At 43.0% G+C, this 13,096-nt stretch overlaps 1 protein-coding gene across 14 annotated transcripts; it reads right to left on the bottom strand.

Annotated features, from left to right (window-relative positions):
- Positions 1–1,565: 1,565 nt before the first annotated feature.
- SRSF5 (serine and arginine rich splicing factor 5) lies at positions 1,566–6,435 on the bottom strand. 14 transcript variants are annotated; one of them, XR_012415900.1, is made up of 9 exons: positions 6,197–6,435; positions 5,296–5,440; positions 4,912–4,982; positions 4,690–4,788; positions 4,337–4,406; positions 3,543–4,074; positions 3,030–3,103; positions 2,466–2,576; positions 1,566–2,379 (listed from the first exon to the last, which is right to left on the bottom strand). XR_012415900.1 is itself a non-coding variant. In XM_005561612.3 (8 exons), exons 2-8 carry the CDS (start codon positions 5,419–5,421, stop codon positions 2,112–2,114), a joined length of 819 nt encoding a protein of 272 aa, XP_005561669.1. In that variant the 5' UTR covers positions 5,422–5,440; positions 6,197–6,435; the 3' UTR covers positions 1,566–2,111. The 14 variants fall into 14 exon arrangements, 8 of the variants coding, with proteins under 8 accessions (XP_005561669.1, XP_073853727.1, XP_015309416.1 ...); XR_012415903.1 differs by having other exon boundaries at positions 1,566–2,376; XR_012415899.1 differs by having other exon boundaries at positions 6,322–6,435.
- Between the last annotated feature and the right edge of the window lie 6,661 nt (positions 6,436–13,096).

Below are 13,096 nucleotides of genomic sequence, written 5' to 3'. Positions count from 1 at the left end.
TCTAGTCTTAGAAACAGCCAGGGAGTGATCTTTTAAAAATTAAGGATATCAAAAACCTTTCAATTCTCCCAAATGGAGATTCCCACTTCCCAATCCCCACGCTTTCGGGAAGCTAAAAGCTTCTAATTCTTTCTAGTGCTTCTAATTCTGCCGTTTTCCAAATCCCTGGACGGCTAGAGGCAAAAATCCTTGTCAACAGTGAGTGTAGTGTGGGGGTCTTGGAATCAGACTTCCTGGATTTTAATACCAATCCATCCCTTCTTTGAAGAATTCCTGAATTCCCACCAGTAAAATGGTATTAGATTCAGTCCATACAGAGATATGGCACTTAAAACAGTGCCTGGCTATTACCATCAGAAGCTACATAGATGTTATTCACTGTTTCCCAGTATTTATGTAGTCTAGCCCCCACAGAACTAAGAATATATCTAAGTGTCTTGAGACTCCTGTATTAATATAGCTCCTTTTCTACACATCTAAGGCAGGGCTTGAAAGCTCAAATATAGAAGTCTAAGGTTAATATGGATATAGGACCTTAGGCATTTTACACTATTGTTTTCCCTTAAACATGTACTATCCCATACGTATCTCAAGACAAAAAGTACCATGTCAAAGTCCCTTAAGCATTCATGTTACCCGACCACCAAAACTGCATCACAACTGGACACAGCAGTTCACACCTATAATCCCAGCACTTTCGGAGGCCAAGTTAGAAGATCACTTGAGTCCAGTTCAAGACCATCCAGAGGAACATAGCAAGACCGTCTCTAGAAAAACATTAGCCACACGCAGTGGTGCACACCTGTAGCCCTTACTCAGGATGCAAAGGCAGGACGATTGCCTGAGCCCAGGACATCAAGGCTGCAGTGACCACTGATCACACCCCTACCTTCCTGCCTAGACAACAGAACAAGATCCTGCCTCAAAAAAACAAAAACAAGGCTGGGCACAGTGGATCATGGCTGTAATTCTAGCACTTTGGGAGGCCAAGCAGGTGGATCACCTGAGGTAAGGAGTTCAAAACCAGCCTGGCCAACAGGGTGAAACCCCCATCTCTACTAAAAACACAAAATTAGCTGGGTATTGTGGCACATGTCTGTAATCTCTGCTACCTGGGAGCCTGAAGCAGGAGAATCACTTGAACCTGGGAGGCAGAGGTTGCAGTGAGCTGAGATCCCGCCATTGCACTCCAGCCTGGGCAGCAAGAGCAAAACTCCATCTCAAAAACAAAAAAACCTATCATAACCTTTAAGGTAGTCAAGAAACACTGCTTCCCACACTATCCTCCTCTTGACTCTAAGTAACCTGATGCCAATAAAGTCAGGAGATAAAGGAAACACATGGGGGGGTTGGGGGGCCCATGAACACAAAGAAAACTCAATTGTGATTTTAGCATTCGCTTACATCTTTGTATTTTGAATAGCGTGGAGACATCAAAAACACTTTTTAAAAAGAGACCATAACGACTCCAGGATTCTGGATGTGTTTGGTGTTTTAAATGTACTGTATGATGATAAGGATGAGAAGTAAACAGCATAGGACTTCTTCAGACAGACAGACAAAAGGAGTTTTATAATATTTTATTATCAATAACAAACAGCTGCTTTAATGTGTCTGTCCCGCAGCTGTTAAAGAGTGAAGGACACCCTTGACCCTAACAAGGAAAACAAATTAAGCCTTTATGTACAAGCAAATTTAGAGCTCTTTTAAGTGTCCAAAGCTATTAATTAGTTTAATTGAGGCATTAAACTAATTCTGAATTAACATATTTTAATAACCAGGAACTAAAATGTTCAAATTTTTTTCTAGTACAAAAAAATTAAATTTGCTTTAGTTATAAAAGAGCTCTGTCAATATACACAAACTATATACTTCAGACATTCACAAAAATGTGAGCAGAAGGCTTATCAAAAGACATTTAATACAATTAGTTTTCAACAACCCCTTGGTGGTCCACATCTACAAAGATATCCAGCCCAACCCAACCCCCCTTCCAAATCCCACCCCCACAGAAAAGCACATACTTACCAGAATTTTTAGCAAGTATGGTTTGGGAATTTTTGGAGTTTTTGTTTTTTAAAAAAAGGCCCCCAGGGCAAGTTATTTACAGTTTAATTGCCACTGTCAACTGATCTGGACCTTGATCGGGACCGGGACCTCTGACGATCCACAGATGCTGGAGACTTAGATCTACTTGAAGAACCACGTTTCTGGCTCTTCTCAGGCACGGGAGACCTACTAACAGAACGGGACTTGCTCCGGCTCCGGCTCCTGCTCCTGCTTCTTGACCGGCTGTAAGATTTGCGACTACGGGAACGGGATCGGCTACGAGACCTAGAGGAACTTCTGGTCCGGGATCGAGACCTGCTTCTTGACCTACTATGAAAAATGAGAAGAAATTAGCCTAGGTAAGACTCTACAGCAAACCCATTAAATACAACTTTTGACTTAAAAATTAGAAATACCTGTGCCTTTTGCTGCCTTCAATTAATTTTATTTTTCTCCCATTTATTTCCTTTCCAGAAAGTTTTTCAATAGCATTCTTTAAGTCACCATAAGAGGCAAACTCAACCACCCTAAAATGGAAAAAAGCCACTTTTAAAGTATACACATCCTGTAGTCGCACACATTGCACATAGCAGTCTAGGTTAAGTTGTTTCTATGTTCACTTTAGCTATCACTACTGAGTCTCATTTCTGCATAATGCAGTATTAAAAGAGCAAAGTTTTGGCACTGTTATACTTTGAGCCAATTAATTGTTGGGGAGGGTTCCCTATGCATTGTGGGATGCTTAGCGGGATGCCTAGCCCCTAGCGACTAGATGCCAACAGCATCCTCCCTCAACCAGTTGTGACAACCAAACATGTCTCCAGACACTGCCAAAGGTGTGGGGGGGAGAGGGGAGGCGGCAAAACTGTCCCTGGAGAATCTCTACATTATAACATATTCAAATTTTAAGTCCTCAACACTAAGTTCACAGTAAAATTTTCAGGATATTTTTAAAGAGTTTCACAATTTCCAGTACATACCCTTCATTTAATTTAGGTCGGTGTGCATCCGCAAACGTTACTTCCCCAGCTTGTCTCATGAAATCTTTGAGATCCTTAACACAAGATAATTGTGTTAAGCAAAGAAGAGGAAAGGGGACACACAAACAATCACATGATATAAAAAAAAACAAGACTACTGAAAGAGAAGATGTTAGATAAAGTACAAACATGGCATTTACCACACTTGTATTCTATCAGAATTCAAAAATTATCTATGTCAGGGCACGGAATAAGGAAATAGCATATTGCTTTTAAGCAAAATGCTAAAGGAAATTCAGATTTTAACATTAAGGTAGTATTAGTCTATGCTGAGCTCAGTACAAAAGAAAAAAAACAAACAAAAAAAACAAAAAAGGAAACAGTACATATTTTTAAAGTAAAGACTAAAGTAGAGAAGTTTTATTAAAAAAAAAAAAAAAAAAAAAAAAACAGAACATTTACAAGACACCAGTTATTTTGTGCCCCATATGTCATTAAAAAAGTTTACTTTACCTTTATTATTATTTCCCTAGGCTAGTCAAGCAGCAAACCATTAATCGGTCGGAGAAACCTTCATGACATATGCCCGACTGGCTCTTCGCCACCCACTTGAAGGACACTACCCAATCGATGGAAGCCTTTAATCGCACAGCCCTCCCTATTAGCAGACTATTGGCGGATGCAGACATGTTCTACTCGAGCAGTTACCAAGGACCACTTTACTGCGATCAGGATTCCAACGACCACCTAATTTCGTATCTTTCAACTCTTTTCGACCGGACCTCTTATTCGGAAGCGTTACAGGAAGACAGGTCTCAACTTAGGGATCAGATCACGTTATCAACGCTCTGGGATCGCTGCAACCTGGCACTTCAAGGAAGTGCACCGATAACGTCTAGACCGGCAAACACAGATCTAGAGGTGGCCAACTGATCACTGTAGGAGCTGACTGGCAAAGTCAACCAGGCCCAACCAAGAGTGACCAAGACAACGATTAGGATAACCCACAGGCACTCCTCGTCATAAGGCCAACGACACAGACAGGCTGGCAAATAAAGGGTTTAATATTTGGTTAAAAATTGATTTTAAAAAACAAGAAAAATATCCTCAAAACATTTACATTTGATCACTAATATTAAAGTTCAAAATATCCCCCAAATTACATTTAATTAAATGTTTAAAATTACAATTCCATTAAATCCATTAATTTAAGATAAAACTACTTTTAATAAAATAAAACATTAGCTACCCATTAACTTTTTTTAAAAAACCACATTAAAATAACTCAAAACTGTATTTCAACAAACCTGCCAGCTGACTCTTGAGGATAAATTCTCAACTATAAGCCGATTTTCTGTTCTTACAGGTGGAGCATTTCTGAGGAAGAAAATTCGTATTCACAATGGAAGAAATGCAATGACAGCACTTGTGTTCAACTGTGGGCAAGTTCAAGCCATCAGATATGACAAGCCATCCTAATGACTTCCGTCAACAGATTCTGTGTTCTACGACTCATATAGATTCATCAAGAACAATGGGCTTACGTGGGAATAGAAAAACACATTATATGGCAGGACCCCGAATCATCACTAATGTCTCCTGAACCTTAAATGCTACCCCTACAATACTTGTTCAATGCAGCCGTCCCCCCTTCACATACCGTCTATCATTTCGAGGTCTGCGACTACTAAAACGGTCAGAGTATCGTCCTCTACCTCTTCCACCTCGTGACCGAGCCCTAGCATGTTCAATAGTAACCCTACAAAAGAGGAAGAAAAATCTCCGTTACACACTTAAGTTATATAGATCTACTTAGAAAAATATGCCAGCAGACCCAGTCTGCTCTATGTCCCAAGGCTAACTAGTTACACAGGAGTCTCACCTTTCACTACAGAGTTCTTTTCCATCAAGCTCATACACAGCATCATCTGCATCCCTCGGATCCTCAAATTCCTAAAATGTAAGTATAAACATGGGCTTTAGAAGAGTATTCTACAACATAATGAGCATTGAAATCAGGAGACAGAATAGGAAAAGAAGTATCTTAACAACACTGCCACATAGTCAAACCTAATCAAGGAGCCACGAGGAGTGGGTTCCAGTGAGCCGGCAAGTTCAAGTTGTTTTCAGCCTCAATAAAACTCACACACAAGGCTGGGTAACATTTTCTGAACGCAAATATTCTACCTGGACTCAAGATCGAAAACAACTGCTTATCAAAACTCTACCTACTTAGCAGATAATTCACCCAGTTCTAAATACTTACCACAAAACCAAAGCCTCTTTTCAGATCAATATCTCTTATCCGTCCATATCCCTTGAAGAATCTTTCCACGTCCTTCTCCCTGGCCGCTGGATTTAGTCTCCCGATGAATACTCGACAGCCACTCATGATGTCCGGCTAGTACTTCCTATTAGAAAGTAATTCAATCGAGATAACAGCAATGACTGTCACAGAGAAACGCCTGATCAAAGAATCAAAAACATAAACAGCGTAAAATGTTTACCCAGTGATGTTATAAACGGGATTGCCAAGAGTGTCTCTAATGAAGCCAGGTTAACTTGCAGACAAAATTAAAACCCAGCTCCCTCCCAACACGGTCCGTTACTGGGCCCAGACCGCAGCAACCGCAACGCCCACTGCCACCTCTCCAACTGCGCAGCCGCACACTCTCCACAGCTCTCCGGCCCCCTCCCATCTGCCGCAGTTAGGAAAGGCCGAGAAGTGCGGGCGGAGCCGCCCCCGCCCTCCGCAAAGCCAGCCCAATGGCGGCCTCGCGGGCGCGTCACAGCGGGTGGAAGCCGGATTCTCGCGACGCCACGACCGCGCCTGCGCCAACGGGGCGGGCGCTCTGCGGCCACAAAATGGCGGCGGTGGAATCAGCAGCAGCACAGCCGCGCGTGCCAAATTCCCTTTTCCCTCCTCCTCCCAACTCCACCGTTCTTGGTGTCACTGCGGCCGCCCTCCAAAAGGCCCAGCCGCATCGCCAGTCAGGGAGATCCCGGCCCACTACTCTACGGGTCTAGGAGATGAAGACGTTAAGACCGGCAGGGAGGGGCGCACAACCGCTGTGTAAAAACGTAAAAACCACCCTAACAGTGACCGCCCTTCCACCTCAGTACCCCTCAAACAGTATGCCAAAAGGGAGACGTGCCCCAGCGCCCACCTCGAATCAACTGCGCTCATTAGACGCCGTCCTCCGCAAAGAGAGCAGCCCCAGCCGCTCACGAATTGAGCGGCCATGAAGAAGCCTCGATCCGAGAAGGCTTGCCCTCAAAGTGAGCCACTCACCTACCGGACGGGGTCTTTAGCGGCTGAGACCCAGACAGGTCCGTAGTCTGCGACGGAGTCGTCGGCCTCCACGCAGACCAGGACTTAACTCGTCTACGCCTCTCCACAACTGACGCACTTAGCAGCTCTGGCACTCCACAAAATGGAGGCCACGTCTCTGCGTCACTTCCGGGGACGCCCCTGGGCCTTGGGTCCACCCTGTTGGACCCAGGGAAGACGGAAGTTTTGGGAGGGCCGGAAATTTCGGGGAACGTGGGTCTCCTTATCTTGACACTGTGAGTGACCGACCCTCCGCCCGCGGTGGGTGGGGCCGGGGGCGGGAACTCGCTTGGGCACTGCCGGCAGGTGCCGGAGTCTGGAGGGACATCGGTTGAAGTTGTTCGCCCCTTCTAAGTCCTTGGCGTTCGGTTCATCATCATCTCTCCCAGAAGAGTCTCCTGGGACAAGTATCAACCCTTCTTGTATCTAAAGTTTTTCTTAGACACACACAAGATTACTAATTAGAAGAAACTTAGCTTTGCAGAAATACCTGGCCTTTCCTTATCTCTCGCCCTCAAAGCAGAGAGCTCCTAGATGTTCGAGTTCTTTTTTCAGCCATGCCACAGCTCTATGGTTTTGTTGTAGTGAGAAGACTAAGGAACTGAAGTATTTTTTTAAATGAAAGGGTTTTGACTGTTGAAATGTTGAAAATGGTACTGCAACTAGAAGGCTGTCTTGAATTGAGGCTGGAATACAGATTTCTGCATTTCCATCACTCTGGGAGAGTGGCTGGAAGAGGTTTCAAGCTGCTTTTTTTTTTTTTTTTTGAGACGGAGTCTCGCTCAGTCGCCCAGGCTGGAGTGCAGTGGCGCCATCTCGCCTCACTGCAAGCTCCGACTCTGGGTTCACACCATTCTCCTACCTCAGCCTCCCGAGTAGCTGGGACTACGCCGGCTAATTTTTTTTGTATTTTTAGTAGAGACGGGGTTTCACCGTGTTAGCCAGGATGGTCTCGATTTCCTGACCTCGTGATCCGCCCGTCTCGGCCTCCCAAAGTGCTGGGATTACAGGCGTGAGCCACCGCGCCCGGCCTCAAGCTGCTTTTAAGTCGAAATGGTATTTGGTTAATCCTCCCCGTTGAGATTTCTGTAATGTAACACATGAAAGTTTGCAATTCTTTTTTTTTTTTTTTTTTTTTTTTTTTTTGAGATGGAGTCTCGCTCTGTCGCCCGGGCTGGAGTGCGGTGGCCGGATCTCTGCTCACTGCAAGCTCCGCCTCCCGGGTTCATGCCATTCTCCTGCCTCAGCCTCCCGAGTAGCTGGGACTACAGGCGCCCGCCACCTCGCCTGGCTAGTTTTTTGTATTTTTTAGTGGAGACGGGGTTTCGCCGTGTTAGCCAGGATGGTCTCGATCTCCTGACCTCGTGATCCGCCCGTCTCGGCCTCCCAAAGTGCTGGGATTACAGGCTTGAGCCACGGCGCCCGGCCGAAAGTTTGCAATTCTTTAGAAACAGAGAATGCCGTGCTTTCAAAGTGGGTGTGAAACACAGCGCTCCATATTAACTCCCCCGAGGTCCCGATAAGGTTGGTAGACCTAGAAACTTAGGCATAAAGAGATTGGTTAACTTTGCTTTAATGCTTTTATGTAGAACCCAGTGCACCCCATTTTTGAGAAGTGCCTGGAATGTGGAGTTTCATGCTTGCAACTAGAGTTAAACAGAAAAAGTAGTTCAGGAAGAAGGAGACAACTGACACTTAACTCTGACCTCAGGGGCCCTTAGGCACTCAGAACTGAAACTTGGATAGTTTGTATCGGTAAGTTTGTCCATTCATAGTTATATGTGCAAATAAAAAGAGTCTCAGTGGGTACATGACAAAATTGTAAAGTTAGTTACCTATGATGTGGGAGTTAAGGATGGGTTTATAACACAATATGTATTTAATGTATTTGTTCAATTAAAAGAAAAAAATGTTATCTAGTTGTTGGCCTGATGAACATTGGCATTTTATAATGCACAAATTGTCCCAGACCAGTTTGTATTTAATTACATTTGTTTGGTTTCCGTATAATAAACAAGTCTTCCCGATTACTTTCTACATTTTATGTTTACTATGAAAGCAACTCTTTTTATTTCACTCACTACCACTTTTTTTGTTTTGTTTTTAAGGCTAGTAAAGCAGTGGGACTGGAGAAGGAACTAACAACTACATTTTATTTTGGCTGCAATAAGAAAAAGTAATCTGGAAAAGGTTTTCTGGGGGTGAAAAGTAAAAAAGATGGTGCTGTACACCATGAAGAAGTTGCTACTTTCAGCTCATGTTGATTTTCTTCAGGACCAATTTTTTAATGAACACTTTTCTCTGATTTATTTATTATTTAAAAGTTTATGAATTCCACAAAAGTAATTTTTCTTTAGTAGTGCCTAGAGACAATATTTTAAAACACTTGTCTTCTGCAGTGTTGGCTTTTGCCATGACAACCATCTAATCTCAAGTCTCCCTATTTGTATTAGTCCATTCCCACACTGCTATAAAAAAACTATCTGAAACTCGGTAATTTATGAAGAAAGGAGGTTTAATTGACTCACAGTTCCATAGGCTATACAGTAAGCATCACTGGGAGGCCTGAGGAAACTGAACAATCATGGCAGAAGGCAAATGGGAAGCAAGCACCCTCTTCATGCATGTGATGGCAGGAGAGAGAGAGAAAGCAAGGGGGTGAAGAGGGCTTCACTCACACACTTTTTTTTTTTTTTTTTTTTTGAGACGAAGTCTTGCTCTGTTGTCCAGGCCGGAGTGCATGGTGCGATCTTGGCTCACTGCAAGCTCCGCCTCCCGGGTTCACATCATTCTCCTGCCTCAGCCTCCCCAGTAGCTGGGACCACAGGCGCCCACCACCATGCCTGGCTAATTTTTTGTATTTTTAGTGGAGACGGGGTTTCACCGTGTTAGCCAAGATGGTCTCGATCTCCTGACCTCATGATCCGCCCGTCTCAGCTTCCCAAAGTGCTGGGATTACAGGCGTGAGCCACTGCACCCAGCCATGCCTCACACTTTTAAAAACCATCAGATCTTGTGAGAACTCACTATCACAAGAACCGAATGGGGGAAATCTGCCCCATGAGCCAATCCCTTCCCACCAAGTTCCTCCCCGAACACTGGGTATTACAACTCAACATGAGATTTGGGTGGAGACACAGAGCCAAACCATATCACTATTGGACTGTTTCTTACCAATTTCTCTAATAAATACAAAGTCATCTTCCATGATCAGAATTACTCTTCCCCTATGTGATCTTACAATATTCTGGATTTTTTTGTTTTTTTGTTTTTTGTTTTTTGAGACGGAGTCTCGCTCTGTCACCCAGGCTAGAGTGTAGTCGCAAGATCTCTGCTCACTGCAAGCTCCGCCTCCCGGGTTCTTGCCATTCTCCTGCCTCAGCCTCCCCAGCAGCTGGGACTACAGGCGCACACCGCCACACCTGGCTAATTTTTGTGTTTTTAGTAGAGATGGGGTTTCACGATGTTAGCCAGGATGGTCTCAATCTCCTGACCTTGTGATCCGCCTGCCTCAGCCTCCCAAAGTGCTGGGATTACAGACATGAGCCACCATGCCCAGCCTACAATACTCTGTTTATACCCCTGTTATACAGTCATCACTGATTCATGTATGTTATTCATGTTTTCTAGAAATGCATAGCACCAAAAAGACTCAATATTTATAGACCTGGATTTGCATGAGCATTTTTTTCAGGTCGTCCTATTCCTATATGAATGTTTCAACAAAATGGCTTGGCATCCTTTTCCTAAGACATCCAAATTAGAAGCAATCTTTTTTTTTTTTTTTTTTTGAGATGGAGTCTCTCTCTATCGCCCAGGCTGGAGTGCAGTGGTGTGATCTTGGCTCTCTGCAACCTCCGCCTCCCGTCTCAGCCCCCCGAGTAGCTGGGACTACAGGCACACGCCACCATGCCTGGCTAATTTTTTGTATGTTAGTGGAGACAGGGTTTCACCGTGTTGTCCAGGCTGCTCTCTTGATCTCCTGACCTCATGATCCACCCGCCTCAGCCTCCCGAAGTGCTAGGATTACAGGCGTGAGCCACTGCGCCCAGCCTAGAAGCAAATCTTTAAAGGAAAAAAGATGCAAAGAAATCACAGATTGAAATAAACACAAAATTTACTGGCATCTCTCTTGGAGACTTTCAGTGTAGCTGTGGTGTGTTTCATTCATTGCCATCCTGATTTCATCTAATTCGGAAATGAGCAAATTATGGCCTATGGGCCTAATCCAGCCTCTTATCTGTTTTTATATAGCCAATGAGTAATTTTACATTTTTAAATGGTTGTGGGGGAACAGAAGAAGAAGAATATCTGAGCACATGAAAATTACATGAAATTTAAAGGTCAGTATCCATGAATAAATAAATTTTTGGAACATAGCCACTCCTGTTCATTTACTTATTGCCTATATCTGTTGTGCTACAGAGGCAGGGCTGAGTAGCTATGGTAGAGTCCATATGGCCTGAAAGCCTAAAATATTTACTGTCTGGTCCTTTACAGAAAACATTTGCTGATGGGGTGGGGGAGATAAGAGATTAATAGGTACAAGCATACAGTTAGATAGGAGGAGTAAGATCTAATGTTCAATCACAGAGTAGGGTGACTATATAGTTAACAACAATGTATTTTATATTTTAGAACAGCTAGAAGAGAGGACTTAAAATGTTCCCAACACATAGAAGTAATAAATACACAAAGTAATGAATATCCTAAATACGCTGATTTGATCATTACACATCCTATGCATGTAATAAAATATTTCATATGCCCCCTATGTATAAATAATATGTATCAATAGAAAAATTTTTAATTATTTTTAAAAATCATTTTCTGACCCTTGAACTGATTCCTAGATTTTCAACTGCTCTATGAATGCTCCACCCAACCCCCTTTGTCAGATAATAAAACTGTAAACAAAGAAAAACTGAAAACAAAGAAACATGATTTGATCTTTATTTTTAAAGTTTGATTCCTGTTATGAAAAAGAAGTATACATATATGCTTACTATAGGAAAAATGTTCAACAGGAAGATATTGAAAGAGGAAAACACAATCCTGTCTCACCAACTCAACCTCTGATTGTAGTTTGCTGTATTTCCCTCTTGTGGGCTTTTTTTTTTTCTGTTTAATGTTTTTCAGTACAAAAGTAGTACCTCATCTTTTTTTTTTTTTTTTTTTTTTTTTAAAGACAGATTGTCGCTCTGTCACCCAGCTGGAGTGCAGTGGCACGATCTTGGCTCACTGCAACCTCCACATCCCCGGTTCAAGCAATTCTCCTGCCTCAGTCTCCCCAGTAGCTGGGACTACAGGCGCCCACTACCACGCCCAGCTAATTTTTTGTATTTTTCAGTAGAGACGGGGTTTTACCGTATTGGCCAAGCTGGTCTCGAACTCCTGACCTCGTGATCCACCCACCTCGGCCTCCCAAAGGTCTGTGATTATAGGCGTGAGCCACCATGCCCGGTCAAAAATACTGAAAGAGGAAAACACAACCCTGTCTCAGCAACTCAACCTCTGATTGTAGTTTACTGTATTTCCTTCTAGTGGGTCTTTTTTTTTTTTTTTCTGTTTAATGTTTTTCAATACGAAAGTAGTGCCTCATCGTTTTTTAAAACACAGATATGAGATTTTTAAAAGTCATCCCTATTCCCAGCCCTTAAGGGAAAACTACTTGGCATTATTGAACTTTCCCTTTCGTGTTTTTCTGTAAGAACAATTGTATTTTCAAAATATGAATCATCATCATATATACTTGGTTTTATGAGGGCTTCTTAATTCCTAAAACTTAATCATGTACATTTTCCATGTTTCTTTGTCTTAATATTTTATGATCATGAGTGTATATTCAAATTTTTACCATTATTTTCACTTAACATTACACAACTACGTGCTTAGGGAAAATATTCATTCTGACCAACTTTTCTGTTTTTCGAAAATGTCCTAAATATCACCAGATGCTTAAAAATTGCTATCCAAAAAAATTCCAACACGAAGAAAAAGTGTTACTTCCTTGCCTCCACCTTATAATTCTAAAGATTTTTCAAAAGAATTAACTATACTTAAGTAATTTCTCTTAGAAATATATGGGTTTTTTTTTTTTTTTTTTTGAGACGAAGTCTTGCTCTGTCGCCCAGGCTGGAGTGCAGTGGCCGGATCTCAGCTCACTGCAAGCTCCGCCTCCCGGGTTTACGCCATTCTCCTGCCTCAGCCTCCCGAGTAGCTGAGACTACAGGCGCCTGCCACCTCGCCCGGCTAGTTTTTTGTATTTTTTAGTAGAGACGGGGTTTCACCGTGTTCGCCAGGATGGTCTCGATCTCCTGACCTCGTGATCCGCCCGTCTCGGCCTCCCAAAGTGCTGGGATTACAGGCTTGAGCCACCGTGCCCGGCCTATATGGGGTTTTTTAATGTCCAGTTTTTTACTCAGGTTCACCTTTATATACCTATCTGACTTCCTTAGGTTGTTACATTCTGATTTTTGCTGCTGTTTAACTTAGTGTACAATATTTAAAATACCTCTGAACTTACTAATTTGAGTGCCTAGATCAGAAGGCATCCCATAGCAAGAGAGTGTGTAACAGACAGGGCAGGAGAAGGCTGAACTCACTTTCATGAGAAACCCACTCTCTCAATAACAAACCCATTCCCATTATAATGGCATTAATTCATTCATGAGGGCAGAGCCTTCATGACCTAATCCCCTGGTAAAGGTCCTACCTCTCAACACTGTTACGTTGG

The sequence above is a fragment of the Macaca fascicularis genome, chromosome 7 (genome assembly GCF_037993035.2).
Source record: "Macaca fascicularis isolate 582-1 chromosome 7, T2T-MFA8v1.1".
Classification (NCBI taxonomy): Eukaryota; Metazoa; Chordata; class Mammalia; order Primates; family Cercopithecidae; genus Macaca; species Macaca fascicularis.
The sequence above is the reverse complement of the archived record's forward strand: the minus strand, read 5'-3'. Positions and strand labels throughout refer to the sequence as shown.